The sequence below is a fragment of the Gopherus evgoodei genome, chromosome 3, assembly GCF_007399415.2.
Source record: "Gopherus evgoodei ecotype Sinaloan lineage chromosome 3, rGopEvg1_v1.p, whole genome shotgun sequence".
Classification (NCBI taxonomy): Eukaryota; Metazoa; Chordata; order Testudines; family Testudinidae; genus Gopherus; species Gopherus evgoodei.
The window spans coordinates 71495371-71518364 of record NC_044324.1 but is presented as its reverse complement, the minus strand read 5'-3'; the positions used below and the strand labels follow the sequence as shown (position 1 = coordinate 71518364).

Sequence of the window (22994 nt, the reverse complement as noted above, 5' to 3'; positions counted from 1 at the left end):
TGTATTGATGCTAAAATATTTTTGTCCCACATCATCTTTGTTATACATTCTAGAAATGAATATAGGGACTCATCACTTGATGCTTCTTACTCCCATAGTTTTTTTCAGTAGCCATGTAACTAGCATGAGGAATGCTAGTCCCTGAAGTCTTGGGCTATAAATTAGAAAGTCCTTTCTGCATGGCTCCTTGAAGCACTGACAGGATAAGTTAGTTTTGGAATATCAATTTCTTGAGTTAGCATTGAGTAATATCATATTAGCTTCTTCTACCCTATTTTTCAGAGCACCCCATCAGATATTAAGGAAATATTAAGGAAGAAGCTGGACTGAAGAGGAAAGTGCAGAAATTCAGTATTTTCCTCACTGTTGGTCGTTTTAAAATTAGGAAACAGGAATGTTTTATGAAATCATAGAAACATAGAATTGTAGGACTGGAAGGGACCTTGAGAGATCATCTAGTAGCATGGTATTCAAATCATCTCTCAAGATTAGTTGGCAGACGAGACCACAGTGAAAGGAGAAATATTAACTTCCCTTTCCTTTTTTGGGGAATGAGTAGGGGGTGGGAGATCCAATAAATTCTATATAGAATTCAGTTTTTAAAATATTTTAGTAAGCATCACCCACTCTTTGAGCTCCAATATTTTGTAGACTGCCAGGGCTAGAAGCACTTCAGCATCCCAGAACAAACCTTTTCAGGACCAATAAGTAAGGCTACATTTTAGTCACGGGTATTTTTAGTAAAAGTCATGGACTGTAAACAAAAATGCATGGCCTGTGACCTGTCCATGACTTGTATTATATACTCCTAACTAAAGCTTGGGTTGGGGTGCGGTGTGGCCTGGAGGGGCTGGCAGGCTCCTCACCAGGCTCTGCATTGCTCCCTAGAAGTGATCAGCATGTGCCTGCAACTTCTAGGGGGAGGGAAGGCCAGGGGTGCTCTGTGCCCTGCCCCGCCATGAACGCTGGCTCCACAGCTCCCATTGGCTGGGAACTGCAGCTAATAGGATCTGTGGGAGTGGTGCCTGCAGGCAGGGGCAGTGCACAAAGTTCCCTGGCCCCTCTGCCTAGGAGCTGCAGAGACATGCCGGCTGCTTTCCATGGCACACGTTTTTAAACTCTTTCAGAATCTCACAAAAAGAGTGGCAGACACACTGCAGATTCCCCTGGAGGAGGTCAAAGATACTCACCACAAGTTGCTAGATATATTGCACACATCTTTCTCATTGAGAATTATCCTCCCTATTAACAAGGCATTTTTGGGTCCTGCTAAGGTCATTTGGCAAATGCCAGCCTCTAATATGCCAGCGTGCAAAAGGCCAGATAAAAAGTATTATGTGCTTCCAAGAATGTAGAATTCCTTTTTTCACACCTGCCACCTAATTCCATAATGGTGGGTGTTGTGAATTCCCATGGCTGACAGCGGCATACTAAAGCCACCCTTTATGACAGACACTGGAAAAGACTTGATTTATTTGATAGGAAGGCATACTCCATGGTGACTTTTCAATTCAACATTATGAATTACTAGGCCTTAATGGTGAAGTACGACCTCATGAATTTTGCCAAATGCAATGCATTTATTGTCTGTTCGCCAGAAGCACAACAGGAACAGTTTCAGACCATCATACATGAGGAACAGTTAGTGGAAAGAACGGCACTGCAGACCGCACTAGATGATGTGAATACAGCGGTCCACTCACTGTCGATGGCAGTGGTGATGCATTGGGAATTGTGGTTATGGCTCTCAGGACTGCCAGAAGAGGTACAGATGACAATCAAAGACCTCTGGGATGGGATGATGTGACTGTGAGTTCTATAGATGCTGCTGCCTCTCTGGGTCCGGAGCTGCTGGCAGCTCTTGTGTTCAAACAATCCTTCAGGCTCCTGATTGTGAGTGTTTTCTTAAAGAGACAATGCACTCATACACTCAGGCACACACACAGTCCCCCCCTCAACACACACAACACCAGTGCTCCCTGCATCCAGGGTGTAGGAGGGAGATGCAGGAGTTAGGGGCTCAGGAGGGGGACAGGATTTGGAGTGCAGGACAGGGCAGGGGTTAGGGTAATAGGGACACAGTATAGGGGTTAGGGATACAGGAAGAGGTGCAGAGGATAGAAGTGGGGGTGCAGGGGTTAGGAGTGAAGGGTGTTGGGATCAGGGGTGCAGGAGGGGAGTGCAGGCATTAGGGGCGCAGGGGGCACAGTGCAGGGGTTGGGGTGAAGGGAGAGTGTGGAGCCTGGGGAGCTCATGGGGGGCCAGGGGCAGTGGGGTAGGGGGGCAGCACACCCACAAGGGCACCAAAATGCAAGTTTGCCCAGGGTACCATTTTCCATAAGGCTGGCTCTGGCAAGACTGACACATCACTTCACACTCTTAAGGACTCCAGGGCCATACCACTCTTGCTGGGGATCTATACCCGGGACAGAAAAGGAAATTCAGTCCTCAATCATCCCATACATCCTGACCACCCCAGTATTCAGCACTGCAGCATTACTATGAGCCACAGAAAAAGATCTACAATTCAGAGACTTAAACCATCAGCCCCTCAATCCTTGGCATCGCAGACCTAGACTTGAAACACCAGTTTTGATGTGTTGGTTGAGGCTCTGAGAGACTACTCCCCACAATATAAGCTGCAACCTACAGACCTTTCGCCTCCCTTTGGATGCTGCCTTGCTCCTTTCCTCTAAAATTGGGAAAGCATATCTTCGGACAGATGGGTCCTGGAGATTATCTCTAGCTGATATTCTAGTCTCTTCACCTCCCTCCCTCTTCTGCACCCTCCCTGTTCTTCTTCAGGAACCTTTCTCACAAGAGTCTGTTAAGACAGGAAATAGATGACCTGGTAAGCCTAGGAGCCATAGAATCTGTTCTTTTACATCTCGGAGGCATAGGCTTTTATTGGTGATATTTCCTGATTCCCAAGAAAAGTGGAAGATGGAGACCTATCCTAGATCTGAGAGCACTGAACAAATACGCTAAGGCACAAAAGTTCAAGATGGTCCCACTAACAGCAATTATCCTATCTCTAGAGCAGGCAAGTTGTTCCTTGGCCTTTGAGCTCCAGGATGCCGACTTCCATATTTCAATCCAGCCATCCCACAAATGATTCTTCAGGTGTACCTTCGATCAGGACCATTACCAGTACAGAGGATTTCTCTTTGGTCTCAGCTGCACTCAGAGTATTCTCCAAAATCCTCTCCATAGTAGCAGCTCATCTGTGTACTCTGTGGATCATGATTTACCCTTACTTGGATGACTGTCTCCTCAGAGCCGACTGCTTCGGAGATGCCGTCTGGGCCATCCAATTGACTGCAGACATACACTCTCATTTGGGCTTGCAAATCAGTGCTCAAAAATCAACCTTGACTCCAGTATAGTGCTTGGAGTTCACAGAGGCTGATTTTGACTCAGTGCAAATGAGAGCACTCCTCGCACTACACAGATTTCACACTCTGACCACTCTGAGATGCAGTTCAAGCCAGCCCACAGATGCCAATCGGATATTGCCTCAGACTTCTCGGGCACATGGCAGAATGCATGTTTGTGAGCTCTTATTACAGACTACACTTGAGGTGCCTACAGGCATGGCTTAGATCTGTCTACACATCAAACAGACAGATCAGACAAACCTCTGTTTATGACCTGCAGGGTCTAGCACACCATGGAATAGTAGAAAGACCCTATGAATGTCTATGCAACCTCCCTTTTCCCCCAACATTGCTTCTCACAACAGATGCATCCGTAATAGGTTCGGGTCTGAACTACTGCAGGGTTTAGGGCAATTGGTCCCTCATGGAGTTGACTCTCCGTATCAACATCTTAGAAGTAAGAGCGGTCAGTAATGTGAGTGCTCATGTACTTCCACTAATCAGGGACACTCCCACAAAAATCATGACCGACAACATAGCGTGCATGTTTTATATCATCACAGGAGCGCCAGATCCTCCTCCCTGTGCACAGAAGCACTAAAACTATGGAATTGGTGCATTCGCCACAATGTCCTCATATCAGCCACTTATCTGCCAGGAGTACAGAATATAACAGCGAACAGTCTCAGCCGCATGTTCTCTCATGACCACAAATGGAAAATGAACGCAACAATACTCCGGTGCATATTCTATCAGTGGGGAAATCCCAATTATAGACTTGTTTGATACTTACCTGAACAGGAAATGCCTACTCTATTGTTCCAGAGCTGGCCTTGGAAAACAGTCATTAGGGGATGCTTCCCATCTTCCATGGGACACAGGCCTCCTATACGCCTTCCCTTGTTACCTCTACTGCTGAAGGTCCTGATAAAAATAAAGGAGAAAGCAAAAGTTGTGCTGATTGCTCCCACCTCGCTGTATCTATACTGACACAGCTAGTGACGTCCTCCAATCTCTCTTTAGCCCATTCCTCATGTCCTTCACAGAACAATGGACAAACCCTCCATCTCAACCAATGGATCTTGTGGCCCAAGGCTTGGCTTCTTCCACCAGATAGAGAACTGCTGCTCCGAGGAGATATAAGAAGTGTTCTTGCACAGAAGGAAATCAGCCACCCGTCGCATTTACCTGCAAAAATGCAAAACGTTCCAGGTTTGGTGTAATTCCAATCAAATTGCCTCAATATCTTCCTCCCTCCCTGTCTTGCTGGACTACATACTAGGCTTCAAGAGGGCAGGACTGTCTTTTGGCTCATTCAGAGTACACCTTGCGGCCACAGTGGCTTTCCACCAGCAGATAGAGGGGGTACTTGGTTTTCATCGATCTAATGACAAAGAGCTTTCTCAAGGGCATAGGAAATCTTTCCCCAACCCAGACACCCCTCTCTAACATGAGACCTGAATCAAACAGCCTGACTAGACTGCTCTTTGAACCTTTTGCCACCTGTTCCTTGTGCATCTGTCAATGAAGACAGCATTCCTGGTAGCCATCACCGTGGTGCGAAGAATAGGAGAAATAGCAGCATTAATGGCACACCCTTCCTTCACAATTTCCTTTAAAGAGAGGGTTGCTCTCAAACCACACCCAGAGTTCATCCTTAAGGTGACCTTGTCTTTTCACATAAACCAGCTCATTCATGTTCCTACCTTTTAACCAAAGCCTCGCCATGATAACAGGTAGGCTGTACTACATACACTGGATGTTAGGAGATCCTTGGCCTTTTATTTGGCTCAGACGAAGGCCTTTAGGAAATCTCCTAAACTGTTCCTCTCAATTGCGGAAAGATCAAAAGGTGCAGGAATAGCATCTCAGAGACTCTTCAGATGGGTCTTGAACTGAATTAACTACTGCTGTCATACTTGTTCTTCGTTACCTCTGCCTGGAATCCCTAGGCATGAGATCAGTTTCCAGAATTGTTGCGTCCATTAAAAATGTCCCCATTTCAGAAATATGCAGGACAGCAACTTGGACGTGTGCTCATACTTTTGCAGAACACTATGTGGTTACTAGAGACTCTGCTTCCGATGCCATGTTCAGCTTCGCAGTATTGTCATCCATGACGGACTTAATTCTGAAGCCCCAACCCTCCATCAGGGATCCTGCTTGGAAGTCACCTACAGTGACTACAGCACCCATAGGGACGCTACTCGAAGAAGAACCATCGTTACTGCACAAAGTGAGTAACTTGCTCTTATTAAGTTTGAAAAATTTAGTTAAATCCAAAAGGAATTGCATAAAAGAAATGCATAATTTCTGATATAAGAAAATATTATTTTACAAATAACCTTAAAATATCAGCACTTCAGTTTTTTCATGTTTGAAATACAGATACTTAAAGTAGTTCTTTAAAAATCCAAAAAGTTCACTTGTAGCTGAAACCTTCATTCTCCTAGTTTTCTTAGATGTATTTCTGAAATAAAAATGTAAACTTTTGTTTAACTGCTCTTTGGTATTGCAGTATAAACACTTAAAACCACATGCAGAAAAATGCAAGTACACAGTCTCCTGTGTGTAGTGCAGCCAGTCACTTAAGACTGGATGTTGCTGTTTATAGTACAGATTGTAGCTAGTCACATTTGCTGTATACTCATTTAATATAGGTAATGTTGCTGCTGTGAATAATATTTAGCAGTTTATAGTACTTTATCTGTGGATTTCAAAGCATTTTATAACGGAAGGTAGATATCCTTATTCACATTTTACAAATTGGAAAACTAAGGCATGGAGATAAGTGGAAGAGCTGAAAATAGTTTTTTTTGTTTTGTTTTGTTTTTTTTAACTCCCAGTAAAGTGTCTTAGCCACTGGGTGATGCTGACTCTCATTAAGAAAAATAAAAATTGTGCTATGAAAAGCAACTTAACTGTAACGGGACAATATTTATCCAGAAGAGGTGTTTTTAGTGCAGTACTGCAGGAACCTTGTGTTATTGGCCCAATGCTATTCATTACCTTTATCAGTGATCTTTAAAAAAATAATAAAATCATTGCTGGTAAAGTTTGCAATTGACACATAAGTTGGAGTGGTAAATAATGATGAGGATAGTTCAGTTATACAGACTGACTTGGATCACTTCGTAAAGTGGGTTCTTTTGAATAGGGGTGTTAACACTGACTGCAATGTTATGCATCTAGGAACAAAGTGAGATGGTCATGTTTATAAGGTGGTGATGTGTGTGGGGATCTATATCCTGAAAAGCAGTGACAGTGAAAAGGAGTTAGGGGTAATGGCATATAATCAATTTTAACATGAACTCTTATTTCAAGACTTTAGCTAAAAGGGTAAAAGCAATTCTTGGATGCAAAAGCACAAGGATATTTTGTAGCGGTAGAGAGGGGGTTGTTATATGTGTGGAATGGTATTATTGATACCATTACTGGAATACCATGTCTAATTCCATTGTCCACACTTCAAAACAGATGTTGAAAAATTATGTTCAGAAAAGAACTAGGAGCCTAGATAATGAACAAGAGGAATTGGAATGGCTCATTTTTAGCATTAATTCATTCTAATTGGTATTACTGAAACTTGGTGGGATGATTTGCATATTTGGAATATTAAAATAAATGTTTATAACCTATTTAGGAAGTGGGAAAAAGGGAAGGAGGAGTTGCACTCTGTGAAAGTTGGCATTACCTGTTTCCGAATCACTAATATCTCAGAAGAAAATTATGGGTTCTCCCATCAGCGTAGGTAATTCACATCCCCAAGAGACGGGAGCTAGGTTGACTGAAGCATTCTTCCATTGACCTAGTGCTGTCTACACTGGGGGTTAGGTTGGTACAGCTACATCTCTCAGAGATGTGAATTTTTCACGCTTCTGAGAGATGTAACTATGCCAATGCAAGTTTCTAGTTTAGACCAAGCCTCAGAGTGTCACTGCTAAATACAAGGTGGAACAGATTGTTTAACATAAGTATTTCAAGGAAACATTTAAGCTAGGTGGCCTGTTAATACCTCTCCAGTCATGTGAGGGTGGGGGGCAGGAGGCAGGTTTAGCAGGGTTTTAGATTGTTGTAATAAGCTGTAAATCCATCTCAGACCATGACTTTTAGGCTATGTTTATGCTATCCCTTTTGTCGATATAACTTATGTTACTTGGGTGTGAAAGTGACATAAATTACACCGACAGAAGCACTGGTGTGGGCAGCACTGTGTTGGCGGGAGATGCTCTCCCGTTTACATAGCTAGTGCCATTCATGGGAGGTGGTTTAATAATGTTGACGTGAGAGTTCTCTCCCATTGGCATAGAGTGGCTACACGGGAAATCTTACAGTAGCACAGCTGCAGTGGTACAGCTGTGCTGCTGTAAGGTCTGTTGTGTAGATATGGCCTTAGTGTCTGGCAGAGTTATGAATTTAAGCACCCAGGTTCATCTTTTGAAGATGTTGTGCAGGTTTCCTTTTGAGGATGAGGACTGAGATGTCAGATGTAGAGTGATCACTTTGTGAAAAGTGTTCACCTACAGGTGAGAGGGCTTTTTTATCTTTTATCATTTTTCTGTGTGAATTCATTCAAGAGAGTAGTGATTGTCTGTCTGATTTTACCCACATAGATGATGATGGGGCATTTAGTGCACTAGATGAGATACACGATGTTCATAGGCATGTGTTGGATCCTAGGATCTTGAGAGATGTGTGGAGCGTGTTAAGCATCATAGCAGTGGAGATATGTCTACAGGTTTTGCATCTGTTTTTCTGGTGCCACTTTCAGTTGGTGTGTGCTGGTTTTGGGGGATTTTGCTTCCGGTGATGGGCTTGGTGAGGTTGGGAGGTTTGAATGCCAGAAGAGGGGTTTCAGGAAAATTTCTTGCAGGATGTAGTCCCCATCAAATATAGGTTATAATTGTTTGATACCTCGTATGGGTTCCACTGCATAGTAATAAGGGATAACTAAAGGTGTGCAGTCAGAGGGGGTTTTATTTAGGTCCTGTAGCAGGTTCTGTCATGGTATTTGCATGGCCCTTTCCAATGATGTGATTTACTTTTCTGGTGGAGTGTCCTTGTTTGGTTAAGGCAGTTTTAAGTGCGTTAAGGTATGTGTCCTGGACTTTCTTCTTGGAGCATATTCTGTAGTATTTGGCTGCCTGGCTATAGATAACTGATTGCTTGATATGTATATGGTGATTATTGGATCTGTGAAGATAGGTGTGGTGGTTGGACTTCTTATATATAGTTGTCTGGAGGGTTCCATGGTTGAAGCTGATTGGGGTGTCCAGGAAGTTGATGCTAGTGATGATGATGATTGGGAATCATTTGGGGCATCTAGTAAAGTATTCTTAAAGGCCCCAATTCCACAACTGAAGAAGGAGGCTGTACTGGTTAAAAAAATGACCTGGTTTAAAGGGGAAGTGAAGGCAGCTATAACAAACAATTAAAAAATAATGCATAAGAAATGGAAGTTGGGGAAGTTGATAGTAATGAATAAGGATACAATTTTGTCATGGAGGTCTCAGATTCCACTTCTCATTCCACTAGTGTTTCAGGAGGATGTTAAACAGTAGCTATTAAAGTAAGGTTTTTTTTTTTTTAAATTAGCAGGCCCAGATAATTTGCATCCACGAGTTTTAAAAGAGCTGTCTGAGGAGCTCTCTGGACCGTTAATGTTGATTTTCAGTAAGTCTTAGAACACTGGGGAAATTCCAGAAAACTGGAAGAAAGCTAACATTGTGCCAATTTTTAAAAAGGGTAAACGGGATGACCTGTGTAATCCATATATAGGCCTGTCGTCCTGATATTGAGCTCGGGCAAGATAATGAAGTGGCTGATTAATAAAGAATTAAAAGAGGGTAACTAATGCATATCAGCATGGGTTAATAAGAAATATATCCTGTCAAGCTAGATATCTCTCTTTGGTGAGCTTATAAATGTGATTGATAAAGGCAATAGTGTTCACTGATGTTAATAAATTGGAGAGGGTTCAGAGAAGAGCCAGGAGAACGATAAAAGGATTGGAAAACATGCCTTATAGAGATTGAGCCCCTTGAGTATGTTTAGTTTGACAAAGAGGTTAAAGGATGTCTTGATTCCAATCTATAAGCATCTACCTCTGGAACAAATATTTAATGATGGGATCTTCAGTCTAACCTAGCAGAGAAAGGTATAATATAATCAAATGACTGGAAGCTGAAGCTGGAAAAATTCAGAATAGAAATGGAGCGTAAATTTTTAACAGAGAGGGTAATTAACCGTTATAACAATTTAGCAAGGATGGATTTTCCAACACGGACAATTTTTAAATCCAGATTTGGAGGTTTTTCTAAAAAAAAAAAACAACCAACACTCTAGGATTTATTTTGGGGAAGTTCTGTGGCCTGTTATACAGGAAATCAGAGTAGATAATAAAAATGGTCCCTTCTGTCCTTGGAATCTATGACTCTGAATGATTAGAGGTTTGGAAAACATGCCTATGGGCTTGGCTACACTTGCGAGTTAGAGCACATTAAAGCAGCCCCTGGCGCCCTAACTCATGACCTGTTCACACTTGCAAGGCACTTAAAGCATTCTGGTTCCCTGGCTAGAATCCTCCTGGTAATCCACCTTGGTGAGAAGCATAATGCTTGGTGCACCTCAGGTGAAATGCCTAGGCATCAGTGTGAACCAAGTGTTGCATTACTGGGCTCTGATTGACCTCCAGAAATGTCAACTAATTCCCTTAAGTCAAGTGGCAGCTCTTGTCATTGTTTTGGAATCGCTGCAGGAATGCGGATATCAAAGCAAACCATTACTGTGGAATGCTGTATGAGAGAGCAAGGCGGAGGAGATGGGGGAATCTATTACTGTCTGAACTTACAAGACAGCATGCTGACATGCTCTCAGCCCCCCAGAAACCCCCTCTCTCTCTCCCCCCATACACACAACACACTCCCTGTCACACTCCACTCCACCCCACCCCACCCCGCATTTGAAAAGCACATTGCAGCCACTTGTGTGCTGGGATAGCTACCACAATGCACTGTTCTCTGTGGCCGCTGCAAGTGCTGCAAATGAGGTCACACCAGTGCGCTTGCAGCTGTCAGTGTGGACAGACTGCAGCTCCTTCCCTACTGCACTGTACGAAGGCTGGTTTAACGCAAATGTAGAGCGCTTTGAAAGTGTAGCCATGCCCTAATAATGAGAGACTTAAAAGCTCAGTTTACTTAAGATTAAGAGGTGACTTGGTCATCGTCTCCAAGTACCTCTGTGGAAGAGATTTCCGATAATGGATGGCTCTTTAGCGGAAAAGCATAACAAAATGCAATGGTTGGAAGATGAATTTAGGCAAATTAATACTAGAAATAAAGTGCACATTTTTAATAGAGAGATTAAGTAACTATTGGATCAATTTCTCTGGGGATGTGGTGGATCCTCCATCTCTTGAAGTTCTTATATCAAGACTGAATGTCTTTCTAAAAGATATATGCATGCTATAGCTCAAACTGAAGTTATAGATTTGATCCAGAAATTATTGGATGAGGCTTTGTCCTGGTTTTTCTTCTGCAGGAGGTCATACTAGATGATCAAAGTAGTCCCTTGTGGCCTTAAAATTTGTGAAGTTAACTTGGCATTCTGTTGAGAGTCAATGCAATGCTCAGAACACAAGGATGTGTGCTGGGCAACTGATATTGTTCAGGATGACAGCTGATACATTCTGGATCAGCTGAAATATTTTTTGTTTGTGTCTTTATGTAATCATTTTAAAGTATAGAGAATTGCAGTAACTTACCCTGGAAATCAGACTAGCATAGATCACCGTGGTCTGATCATTATTGGGAAAGTAGGGGGCACCACCTGCTTGCCAGTTTCAGGTAGAAATATTTATTTGAGCGAAACAGCTTGGGAGTACTAAAATTCTCTCTATATTGACAGACTGCCTCAGCAGTGGATGATGAAATGACGGTGGCTAGCTCTTTAAAATGTTTCTCTTTCCCCACCAAGGTAACCTCAGCTTTATTTTCATCTGCTTGCTGATCTTGGCCAGACATTGATATAGTTGGGTCATAGCACTACCGGCAGTGGAAGTGAGAGAGACATAAAACTGATTGACATTTGACAGTATGATATCTCACTAGGTTCTCCAATAGTTTGATACAGATATTGAACAGGATGGATGTAGGAATAGAGCTCTGAGGGACTCGACAGATGAGCAAATTGGTATGAGGGAAGTTGCCCATTGTGTGAGAGCCAAAAGGAAGGATTTCATCTGGCTCAGTACTTTCCTGGGGCCCTCAGGAATGAACAAGTGGTCATCCATTTTCATGACTACTGAAACTTCCATTCCATGTTCTAAACCAGGGGTAGGCCACATCCGGCCCTTCAGACGTTTTAATCCAGCCCTCTAGCTCCTGCTGGGGAGCGGATCTGGGGCTTGCCCTGCTCCACGTGTGCTGTAGCTCAGCATGGCTCCCGGAAGCAGCAGCATGTCCCCCCTCAGGCTCCTCACATGTGGGCATCCAGGGGGCTCCACACATTGTCCCCACCACAAGTGCTGCCCCTGCAGCTCCCATTGGCTGGGAACTGCGGCCAATGGGAGCTGCAGGGGCAGCGCCTGTGGACGGGGCAGCATGCAGAGCCTCTTGGCTGCACCTCTGCGTAGGAGCCAGAATGGAGACATTCCGCTGCTTCCAGGAGCTGCTTCAGGTAAGCCCTGTCTGGAGCTTGCACCCCTGACCTCCTCCCGTGCCCCAACCCTGGTGCCCCCCTCCTGGCCTCCAAATCCGTTGGTCCCAGCCCCCTTCTGCACCCCCAACCCCTCATTCCCAGCCCCACCCCAGAGCCCACACACCCAGCTGCAGGCCCCCCCACCTGCCCCAGTCCGGAGCTCCCTCCTGCACCTTGAACTCCTCATTTCTGGCCCCACCCCAGAGCCCGCACACCTAGCTAGAGCTCTTCCCTCCCCTGCACTCCAGCCCCTAATTTTGTGAGCATTCGTGGCCCACCATACTATTTCCATACCCAGATGGGGCCCTTGGGCCAAAAAGTTTGCCCACCATTGTCCTAAACTGAAACCTGATGCGAGAGGTGCCCAGTATCTTGGTGGTGGATACTTGCATTCAAATGGTGCTCTTTTGCCTGTGTAGACCTCTGTGTTCTGCTGTGTAGCTAATAAGAGTTGTTACATTAAAAACACATGCTTTGTATTTCATTTTGTAAAATAATGATCTGACTTACATCTTTTTATTATGTAAAATGGTTATAAACTCCTAAGTATCCTTATAAGTTACATGTAATTATAAAGCGAGTTGTTTTTTTGGTGGTCTTATGCTTTTCTGCTAAATTGCACTGTCTTGTTTCTGAGCATATTGACAGCTGAGAATCTCCCTGCAAACAAAAAGTTTTACAGTAAACATTTTGTTTTTCACTATTGATGGATTTGATATGATTTCACTAGAAACTTTTTACCAGCCAGACCACTAGATATTTAACCTTTTTAGTCCAATCAAATTAATCTTTCGTTTTAAATGTTCAAGGTTTTTATGTAATGCAACTCTGTATCATAGCTGATCTAGAAATGGGAAGTCCCGGATTCTTTTATTTAATCTACATATTGATTTCATTTTGCCTAGTGTAGGATGAACTGTTAAAAGCAGAAGCTGGGTTTTTCCACTTACAGGGCTAGAGGCACTCTGGGTTCTGTTGTTCTAAACTAGAATTAACTTGCCAAAAAGAGGCAAAATTGATACACAGCTTTGCATGGAAGTCAACTGGTTCTGCGCAACCTAAAAAGTGAAAGACCTGGCAGAGAGGTCTAGCTGGTGTGGCTGGGGGTTCAGCTACTCCAACAAGCAACTTGAATTAATGGGACTCCAATGGATTCCTAGTCAAGTCTAAAGCTGCCTCTCCTTGGCAAGTGTGGGCAGTGGAAACACCACCTCTCTTCAAGGAGCAATTTTGCCTTTTTTTAAAAAAAACAAGAACAGAAACTCTGCTCCCACAATCCTGCAGGCTCTGCTGGGGCAGTGAGGTGTAGCCTGTGCTGGCCAGAATGAATTTGGCTAATAAATGAATTAAATTCTTAACCAGGACTGTCCCTATAATGTGAGTTAACATTACCAAAATGTCTAATGTGTTTATGTGCAATTGAAAACACGAAGAAAAATCAGAGGCCGAATAAACTATAATCTGCGTTATCACAATTTCACTGTGAATAAAATATATTGCTTCCCTTTGCCTCTGCAACATAAAGATTCTAAACACAGATTAGGAACTATTTGGTTAGCGTTAACCTGGGTGTATGTATGTCAAGTTTCATTGTTGCTAAACCTGAGTTTATTGTAGGGGTAAGTGATCTAAATATCACTATGCTGAGCTGTATTTACAATCTTATTTTTCTTGGAGGTTGTTAATCTAGCACTCCTGACTTCTATAACAAGAATCAAAACAGGAACGAGGAGCAAACTTCTTTCCTCCTCACAAACCTTTTTGCATTTTAAAAGAATTGTTTACAAAGCTTCACTAGTCAAAATTAGAATTCACCTTAAGCAGAAGAGAACTAGACTCATACCAAACTTGTATGTAACCAGTTGATTATTTTTCCTTTTGTATCTTTGAAAAGCAAGACGTAGATTTATGAGCATGTGATGGAAACACTAGACAAGATCATCTGAAATATTTTTGCCCTATGGTTTTTCCCCCATTAAGTGTGCTATGGATTTTGATTAAACTATGTGTTACCATAAAATTGGAGAATGATTGCAAAAGTTGCACATACTGTAAGTGATCAAATACTGTGTGTAACTTTCCTTTTTTTGATAAGCAGCTTAGCTGTAGTACAAAATACAATCACTGTTACTATATTTTCCTTTGGTAGCGGACACCCTTTTTTCAAGAAAACTAAATGGAAAATACAGACTTGAACAACTTGTTCCAACTGCTGTGTATCAACATATGAAAATGCACAAACGAATCCTAGGACACTTATCTTCTGTATACTGCGTAACTTTTGATCGGACTGGCAGACGGATATTTACTGTAAGTACAAATTCCTTATTTTCATACTGTTGTTTTAAATATAGCTCAGAACATATGGTCAAATAACCACTGTTCTCAGGAATCCTAAACTGTACTCATTTTATGTATTAAGAGCAGATAAGTGATAACTAAATGCATGACTTGTTGACTTTGACATTTAAAGTAGATTTCTTTAAAGAGAATATTACTGAATATCTGTCTTGACAATCACAGTTTTTTAAAATTACCATTTGAGACATACATACAGGTTTTCCACAGCTAAATTTAAAAGGTAATTTTGATTTAAGTAAATTTTGGTTGTTTTAATGAATGGTAAATCTTGGTTGCCCCCCACTTTTTCCCCTAAATTTTCTTAGATAGCATACACACAGGAAAAGTAATTGAACCCGTGGTATAGATTAATAAAGAACTTAGAGGGTGTTAAAATTATTGCCAATTGACAAGGGTTTATGGAAATAGATCCTGTCAAAGTAATTATGTATATTTTTTATGAAATTATAAATTTGGCTGATAAAGGTAATAGTGGTGATGTGATATATTTAAACTTCTGTAAGGCATGACATTTTAATTTAAGAAACCAGAAGGACACAAAATCATCATGGCACATTAAATGGATTAAAAAGTGGTAACTGATGGGTCTCAATGTAATCAGGGAATCACTGAGCAAGCATGTTTCAAATGTCCCACAAGGATTGATTTTTGGCCCTATGATGTTTAAGACTTTTGTCAGTGAGCTGGAAGAAAATATACCTGATAAAGATTGCAGATTCATTGGGAGAGAGGTAAATAATGGAAAAAATAATTAGCTGACACAGCAATCTGGATTGCTAAGTAAACTGGCCACAGGCAAACAATATGCATGTCAGTACAGTCAAATGTAATGTCATACATCTAGGAACAAAGAATATAGATCAGAGAGGATGAGGGACTCCTTTTGGGAAGCAATGACACTGAAAAAGACTTGAGCATCGTGGTGCATAATTAGCTGAATCCTAGCTAGCAGTGTGATGCTGTGGCTAAAAGGGCTAATGCAGACCTTGGAATATCAGATAGAAGGGATTTTATATGGCCCTGTGTTTGGAATACTGTGTCCAGTTCTGGAGTCAACACTTCAAGAAGGATGTTGATAAATTGGAGAGGATTCAGAGAAGATCCATGAGAATGATTGAAGGATTAGAAAACATGCTTTATACACCATGCTTTAGCCACCTCTTTGATGCCTAAACAAATTGAATTCTTTGAGTCTAATATTGACTAGATCAGTCTGTAAGTACCTGTGTGGAGAACAGAATTTGATAAGGGATCTACGTATAGGCAGACAAAGGTATAAAAAGATCAAATAACTGCAAGTTGAAGCTAGACAAATTCAGACCAGAAATAAGGCATGCCTTTTTTTAACATTGACAACAATTAATCATTTGGAAAACTTTTTATTGTGATGGATTCTCCATCACTGGAAATTTTTAAATCAACGGTGGATGCTTTTTAAAAAGATACGTTCTAGTTCAAATGGGAGTTCAGGGAAGTTTTAGGACCTGTGCTAGTCTGGAGGTTAGACTAGATGATCACAATGGGTCCCTTCTGGCCTTAGAATTTACCTCCCAATCTGAAACAGCTTGATATTAGTCTGTGAAACTCTGAGGCTTGCCTACATGCCAGGTATTATGGCAATACAAGCGGAGGGATAGTGCAGTGCTCTTTATCTATTGCAATCTTAGCTCGTAAAACTTTTTGGTTTAAAAGCAATGAACATTATCTTTTCACTCCACACTCTCCACTTCCTTAAGGGATGAAAGTTTCCAGGTTTCTGATGAAGCGTCTGTTCATTTTGCTCACGTGTCAGCTTCATGGCAGAGCAGGCAAAATGGACAGTCACTTGGTCTTCTTTCAGCTTGCTTTGTTGATGAGCAGGCCCTGTCAGCAGCCACAGAAGCAGAGTTCTTTCATAGTTGCTCCCCCCTCCAGCCCATGCCCTGGATAGGAGAAGAAGCTCAGTCTGGATGACTTGTGTTCTTCACATGCCACTCAGTAGGCTCAGTCCTTACTGATTAGCAGTTCTTTAGGGACAAGTCCCTAAATCCCCCCATGCTAGTCAAGTTCACCTCCAGAAGTAAAAAATGTCAGGCTCACTTTTTTCCTAAATTTTTAAGTGGGTAATAATCAAGTGGCAGGGAATCTCTTATTCTTTCTGACCATCTGTGATCTTCTGGGTTGCAATCCATACCAGTAGGGTTTGTGTCACTGCCTGCCCTGTAGCCTGAGTTCCTCAAAGTGCTCTTCTGCTGTAGCTCCCTTGTCTGGACACTTCCAGCCAGCATACAGTCATGCACTGTCTACGTGTTACGCAGCTCTAAGCAATTCTGATTCCAGAAACCTGCTTTTTACACCATTGCCACACTCTGGCCTCAGTTACCCTTGCAAAATGACCCCAATAACTCCCAGTTCCAGATTTTCCCCAAACCATGTGCTGTGCAATGTCCAGGCCTGTCCTGGGCCATTAAAAGAGATATTAAGGTTCATTGGTTCCTCTAAAGATACAGTACCCATCAGCTTGGTACATTAACTGGAGTTAATCAAACACAACTCAGGGTTGGTTTAGACTAAATGTAAAACAAGATTAAAAACAAACCGAGATAGGAACTCACTTAAAATCGTGTATAAAGGGTAGAGTTAGAAGTGGTTACAAGCAAATAAAAGTGAAAAAATGCTTTCTAGAGCCTGACTTAACAAAACAAGTACAAAACAAATAGTTTTTGTTCAGGATAGTTTGCTTACCAGTCCAACTTCGAGCAGGATGGCTTGACCACTCCTCTGGTCAGGATCTCCCATAAAGTCCAAAGTGCTGGGTTCCTTTGTTGTCTTAAGTGAAAGATAAAGTAGGGTTCTTTGGTCCACTCTTTTACAGTCTAGTGCACCTTTGAAATGGATTATTTTGAATATTATTCAGCAAGGTAAAGGGGACATGGAGTCTGGTGGTGAAGGAGATTCCATGCTGGTTTCTTCCCCTGCTGATGTTTGTAGGAAACAGAGCAATCTGCATTTTAGCAAGTCTCCTCTCCTTGCTGTGATGAGGAGTGGTTATCTCTTCACCTTGTTTCTTTGCATTCCCATTGTTTCTTAATGTACCTTGGTAATATCTGGCAGAACCACATTCCTTTGTCTAGATGGGGTAATTTCAGCTCTGCTGGGCAGATATATTTTAATGACATAATTTCTAGTATGCCTATAACTTTGAATTTGTCCTCTGTACATATACTACATAGTAATATTAATGATCAGTATGTTAGCTTTCTTTTGATACACTGAACTGGTCAGGCCAACTGAAACTTATTACCTGATATCACTGAGTCTCTTGCATTGGGATGCTGCTAGGGTTACACCCTCCATCTTCCAAAGATGAAGACTCAGTCTCTTTCAGGGATTTATCATTACATTTTCTCTCCAAGTACATACTGGATGAAGAACAGTGAGGCTCAAAACATAATGCCCTGCAGCTAATGGTCCAAAGAGAGCTTCAGGATATGTCTACACTACGGGATTATTCCGATTTTACATAAACCGGTTTTGTAAAACAGATTGTATAAAGTTGAGTGCATGTGGCCACACTAAGCGCATTAATTCGGCGTGTGCGGACATGGTCCGAGGCTAGCGTCCATTTCTGGAGCATTGCACTGTAGATAACTATCCTGTAGCTATTCCATAGTTCCCACAGTCTCCCCCGCCCATTGGAATTCTGGGTTGAGACCCCAGTGCATGATGGTGCAAAAACAGTGTCGCGGGTGACTCTGGGTAAATGTCATCAGTCATTCCTTCCTCCATGAAAGCAACGGCAGTCAATCATTTCGTGCCCTTTTTCCCTGGATTGCCCTGGCAGACGCCATAGCGCGGCAACCATGGAGCCCGTTCATCTTTTTTTTACTGTCACCGTATGTCTACTGGATATTGCTAAGAGACGCGGTACTGCAGCGCTGCACAGCAGCATTCATTTGCCTTTGCAAGATAGCAGAGACGGTTATCAGTTGTTCTGTACTGTCTGCCATGCCATTGTAAATTGGCGATGAGATGACAGTTATCTGTCGTTCTGTACTGTCTGCTGCTGTCATGGGTGCCCCTGGCTGAGGTCGACCGGGGGTGCAAAGACAAAAATGGGAATGACTCCCCGAGTCAATACCTCCTTATGGTATCTAAAAATAGTCAATCCTGCCTAGAATATGGTGCAAGTGTACTAGAGAACCAGTGTACCAGAGAACCAGAGAGCACATCCGCTCTGTGTCAGATCCCGCAGAAATGATGAGCTACATGCCATTCTAGGGGGTGCCCCTGCAACAACCCCACCCGTTGCTTCCCTGTTCCCCCCAACCCTCCTGGGCTTCTGTGGCAGTGTCCCCCCATTTGTGTGATGAAGTAATAAAGAATGCAGGAATAAGAAACACTGACTTGTTAGTGAGATAAAATGAGGCGGAGGCAGCCTCCAGCTGCTATGATAGTCCAGGCAGGACATTAAACGGTGTAGGGGAGAGGATCCCAGCATCCTGCTGCTATGATAGACCAGGCAGTACAGAATCTTGTCTTCACACATGAAAGGGAGGAGGCTGATGGAGCTCAGCCCCCAGTTGCTATGATGAAGACGGTTACCAGCTGTTCTGTACCATCTACTGGGAATGACCGGGAGTCATTCCTATTTTTACCCAGGCGCCCCAGGCCAACCTCACCTGAGGCCAACCAGGAGCACTCATGGGCTGATGATGACGACGGATATCAGTCATATTGTACCATCTGACACAGGGGAGGGGAGGGGAGAGGATACTGCTGTTCACTGCCGCAGCATCGCGTCTACCAGCAGCATTCAGTAGACATAGGGTGACATTGAAAAAAGTCAAACGATTTTTTCCCCTTTTTTTTCGCGGGGGGGGGAGGGGGTAAATTAATGAGCTGTATCCTGAACCACCCCGGACAATGTGTTTGACCCTACAGGCATTGGGAGCTCAGCCAAGAATGCAAATGATTTACAGAGACTGTGGGGACTGTGGGATAGCTGGCGTCCTTGGTACCCCCTCCCTCCCTCCATGAGTGTCCGTTTGATTCTTTAGCTTTCCGTTATGCTTGTCACACAGCACTGTGCTGTGGACTCTGTATCATAGCCTGGAGATTTTTTTTTCAAATGCTTTTGCACTTCATCTTCTGTAACGGAGCTCTGATAGAACAGATTTGTCTCTCCATACAGCGATCAGATTCAGTATCTCCCGTACGATCCATGCTGGAGCTCTTTTTGGATTTGGGACTGCATGGCCACCCGTGCTGATCAGAGCTCCACGCTGGGCAAACAGGAAACGAAATTCAAAAGTTTGTGGGGCTTTTCCTGTCTACCTGGCCACTGCATCTGAGTTCAGATTGCTGTCCAGAGTGGTCACAATGGTGCACTGTGAGATACCGCCCAGAGGCCAATACCGTCAATTTGTGGCCATACTAACCCTAATCTGATATGGTAATACCAATTTCAGCGCTACTCCTCTCGTTGGGAGGAGTACATAAACCGGTTTAAAGAGCCATTTATATTGATATAAAGGGTCTCATTGTCTGGATGGGTGCAGAGTTTAGTGAGTTTAACGCTGCTAAAATCGGTTTTAATGTGTAGTGTAGACCAGGCCTCAGTTAATAAGAGGCAATTCTCCTGCATAGGGTGATCAAATAGCAAGTGTAAAAAATTGGGACGGGTTGGGAGGGTAATAGGTGCTTATATAAGAAAAAGCCTATAAAATCGGGACATCTGGTCACCCTACTCCTACAGCAGTCATCTTTTTTCCAGAAGGCAAAATTAAAACACACAGACCAGAAAACACAAGGAGAAAAACATCAATTACACAAGAATCCTAATCTTCACTGAGTTCTAGTTTTGGTATTAGTGAAGGGGACTTGGTGCTTTGGATTATTCTATCCTTGAATCTGAGAAGCAGGAGGCATTCTTTTCCCCCAGGCTTGTTTGGAACCATGAAGGGCAAATATCTTATTCAAAACCAAAAGAGTATCTACCATTGCCCTTCATTCCTCCTTTGAGGAAATTGCTGATGAAGGGAAGAAGCTTATTTGTCAAATTTTAAAATTCTGCAGGGTCTTAGAGCCAAAGATTCTCTCTTCACACTCCTCAAGGACAATTATAGCAACAACTTCCCTAGTAGCAGACGTCATCGTTTTTGCTGAGAACGTCATTTCCCCCCAAAAACTGAACAGACAAGTAGACAGAAACTGCCTTTAGAAGGAACTTCAAAACACCTTTGGAAGCCCTAGAACCTCACTGGCAACAAAGTGCTCTGCTAATCGCAGTATTCTGCTGTGACAACCTGAAAAACTTGGACTATCAGACCATGGTCAATTCAAGTCTATATCAAATAAACTACTCTTAGTAATGGCACTCTTGGAAGATAGATCCAGGGATTTAAACCCTAGAGGGTGAATGATAATTCAGAAGAAATCCTCTGTCTTACAATAGTCTGGGGAATCTTGTTCAGGGAGAAACTGTAATAAGTGGTGTTGAACAACACTGGTATGCCAAAATCTTTCCTCTTCACATGAGTAAAGCTCAAAGTGCTGAAGTGGTATGATGTGACTGCTGCTTATTACGCTAATAACCGTCTCACTGTTGTGTTTTGCCTCAGCCTATCTGTATTCAACTGTAGTCTCTCTCATCTTATTACATTGTAAGCTTTTGGGGGCATAAGCTTGCAATAAACTGTGTGGAGGGGTGGGGTACATGGTGCACCTTGTACAGTGGGAGCTCTGATCCTTTATTGGGGCTCCTAGATGGTACTTCTGTACTAATAATTAGGGCCCTATCAAATTCACAGCCATGAAAAACACATCATGGACCGTGAAATCTGGTTGCTCCCCCCCGGTGAAATCTGGTCTTTGAAATGCTTTTACCCTATACTATACAGATTTCATGAGGGAGACCAGTGTTTCTCAAATTGGGGGTTCTGATCCAAAAGGGAGTTGGGGGGGTGTCACAAGGTTATTTTAGGGGGTCATGGTATTGCCACCCTTACTTCTGCCCTGACCTCAGGCCTGGGTGGCCAGAGAGGGGCGGCTTTTGGCCTAGCGCCCAGCTCTGAAGGCAACTTGCCAGCTCAGCACAGAACTATCAAACCTTAATGGCTTGCTACCAGTACCATCTGTGAGGGGAAAAATCTTGAATCTCCCAGACGATCCAGGATAGTTGGCCTGTGCCATCAATGGAGAAAGCCAACCAAGTAGAAAGACATGCCCTAAAGACATTTTTGGATTCCTCAGATTCAGTGTCTAGTTCTGTGGCTTCTGCTATCTCGGTTTATGTGGTTCAATTCTTCAGGTCTTCCTCAAGATACCAAGGCAAAGGTCGAAGACGACCTCTTTGAAAAAGAGGGCCTATTTAGTGCTAGGACTAGTGAGATTTTAGGAAAAATGAAAGAAATGAGACACAGGGCACTTGATATATGTATCATCCTCCAAGGAGAAAACCAGGAGTTGCAGGTTTTAGCTATCAAACAACCCTCATCTTCTACCTTATATTAGTTTGGAAAGAGGAGACAGCATTGTTATCAACAGTATCCTGCCCAACACTCTTCTCAGCAAAAGAGAAGTTTTAAACAGACCAAGGAGCAAGCAATACACCGTCAACATCTGTGGGCCAGGCCCTAGATCCAAGATGGACAACTTACCCAAGAGCTGCAACCTAATTTTTCTTTACCAACTACTTGGAGACTATCTTGAACCAATTTTCCCACCCTTGGGCTTGTTACAACAGACAAGTGGATTTTGCCAATAGTTCAAAACAGGTATCTGATACAATTCAAGGCTCTTCCTTCCTAATCCTTTCTACTCCTCCCTTTTCAGTTGAAATTAGAAGTTCTGACTCTGCTGAAAATGAAGACTATAGGGGAGGTCCTAAGGGAATTAATAGCCAAAAGGTTTTATTGAAGATATTCCCTAATTCCCAAGCAAGGTGATAGTCTCTGTCCCATTTTAGATCTAAGAAGTTCAGCGCTTCCATCACACTTTGTATGCTGCAGTTCAGTAAATTTAAAAGAGTTCATTTCTAGTAGGGCTGGCCACTTTTCAAAATAGTTATCTGAAACACAAAAAAATCTTTAATGGCAAAAACCTTCCCCGGTGTTTCCTGGCGCAGTGGTTTTCTGTCCCTCTTCTCCAGCCTGGAAAGGAGACTGTCAGCCCTTTTTCTCTTGGTGGTTTTAAGGCTCAGTGATAAATAGATCCTTTTTATTTCCTCTCCACTTCATATTGACCTTTTTGCGCCATTCTTCCATCCCCACAGATGATTTTTATTGGTTTGGTGATTGTCACAAAGGGGACTCTTGCCTTACACTACTGTGCTCCTGGATCTGGGTCTTTAAGGAAACAGTAACCTGTTTGGCTTTTTGTTTTCTTTTTTTTTTTTCCTGAGACAGTAACTCTCTCCCCCCAGGAACACTACTACTCTTCCAACACCTACGATTTCCCAGTCCTTCATTTGCTCCAAAGTGCTTATTTTAATAGTTCCATGAGACATATCACAAATACCTCCAGTTCATAGTGAGAAACAATCATCAATAAAAGATCCTCCCCTTCTCTCTCTCTCTC

General features: G+C 42.8%; 1 protein-coding gene across 4 annotated transcripts in view; it reads left to right on the top strand.

Annotated features, from left to right (window-relative positions):
* Positions 1–22994, top strand: part of PHIP (pleckstrin homology domain interacting protein) — a 337941-nt gene that overhangs the window by 30424 nt on the left and 284523 nt on the right. For 3 of the 4 annotated variants that reach the window (XM_030555793.1, XM_030555789.1, XM_030555794.1), the window contains one exon: positions 14224–14384. In XM_030555793.1, coding sequence (XP_030411653.1) covers positions 14224–14384 — 161 coding nt within the window. Of the gene's footprint in view, positions 1–5279; positions 5614–14223; positions 14385–22994 lie in introns of those variants that run through there. The other variant, XM_030555795.1, reaches the window with a different exon arrangement.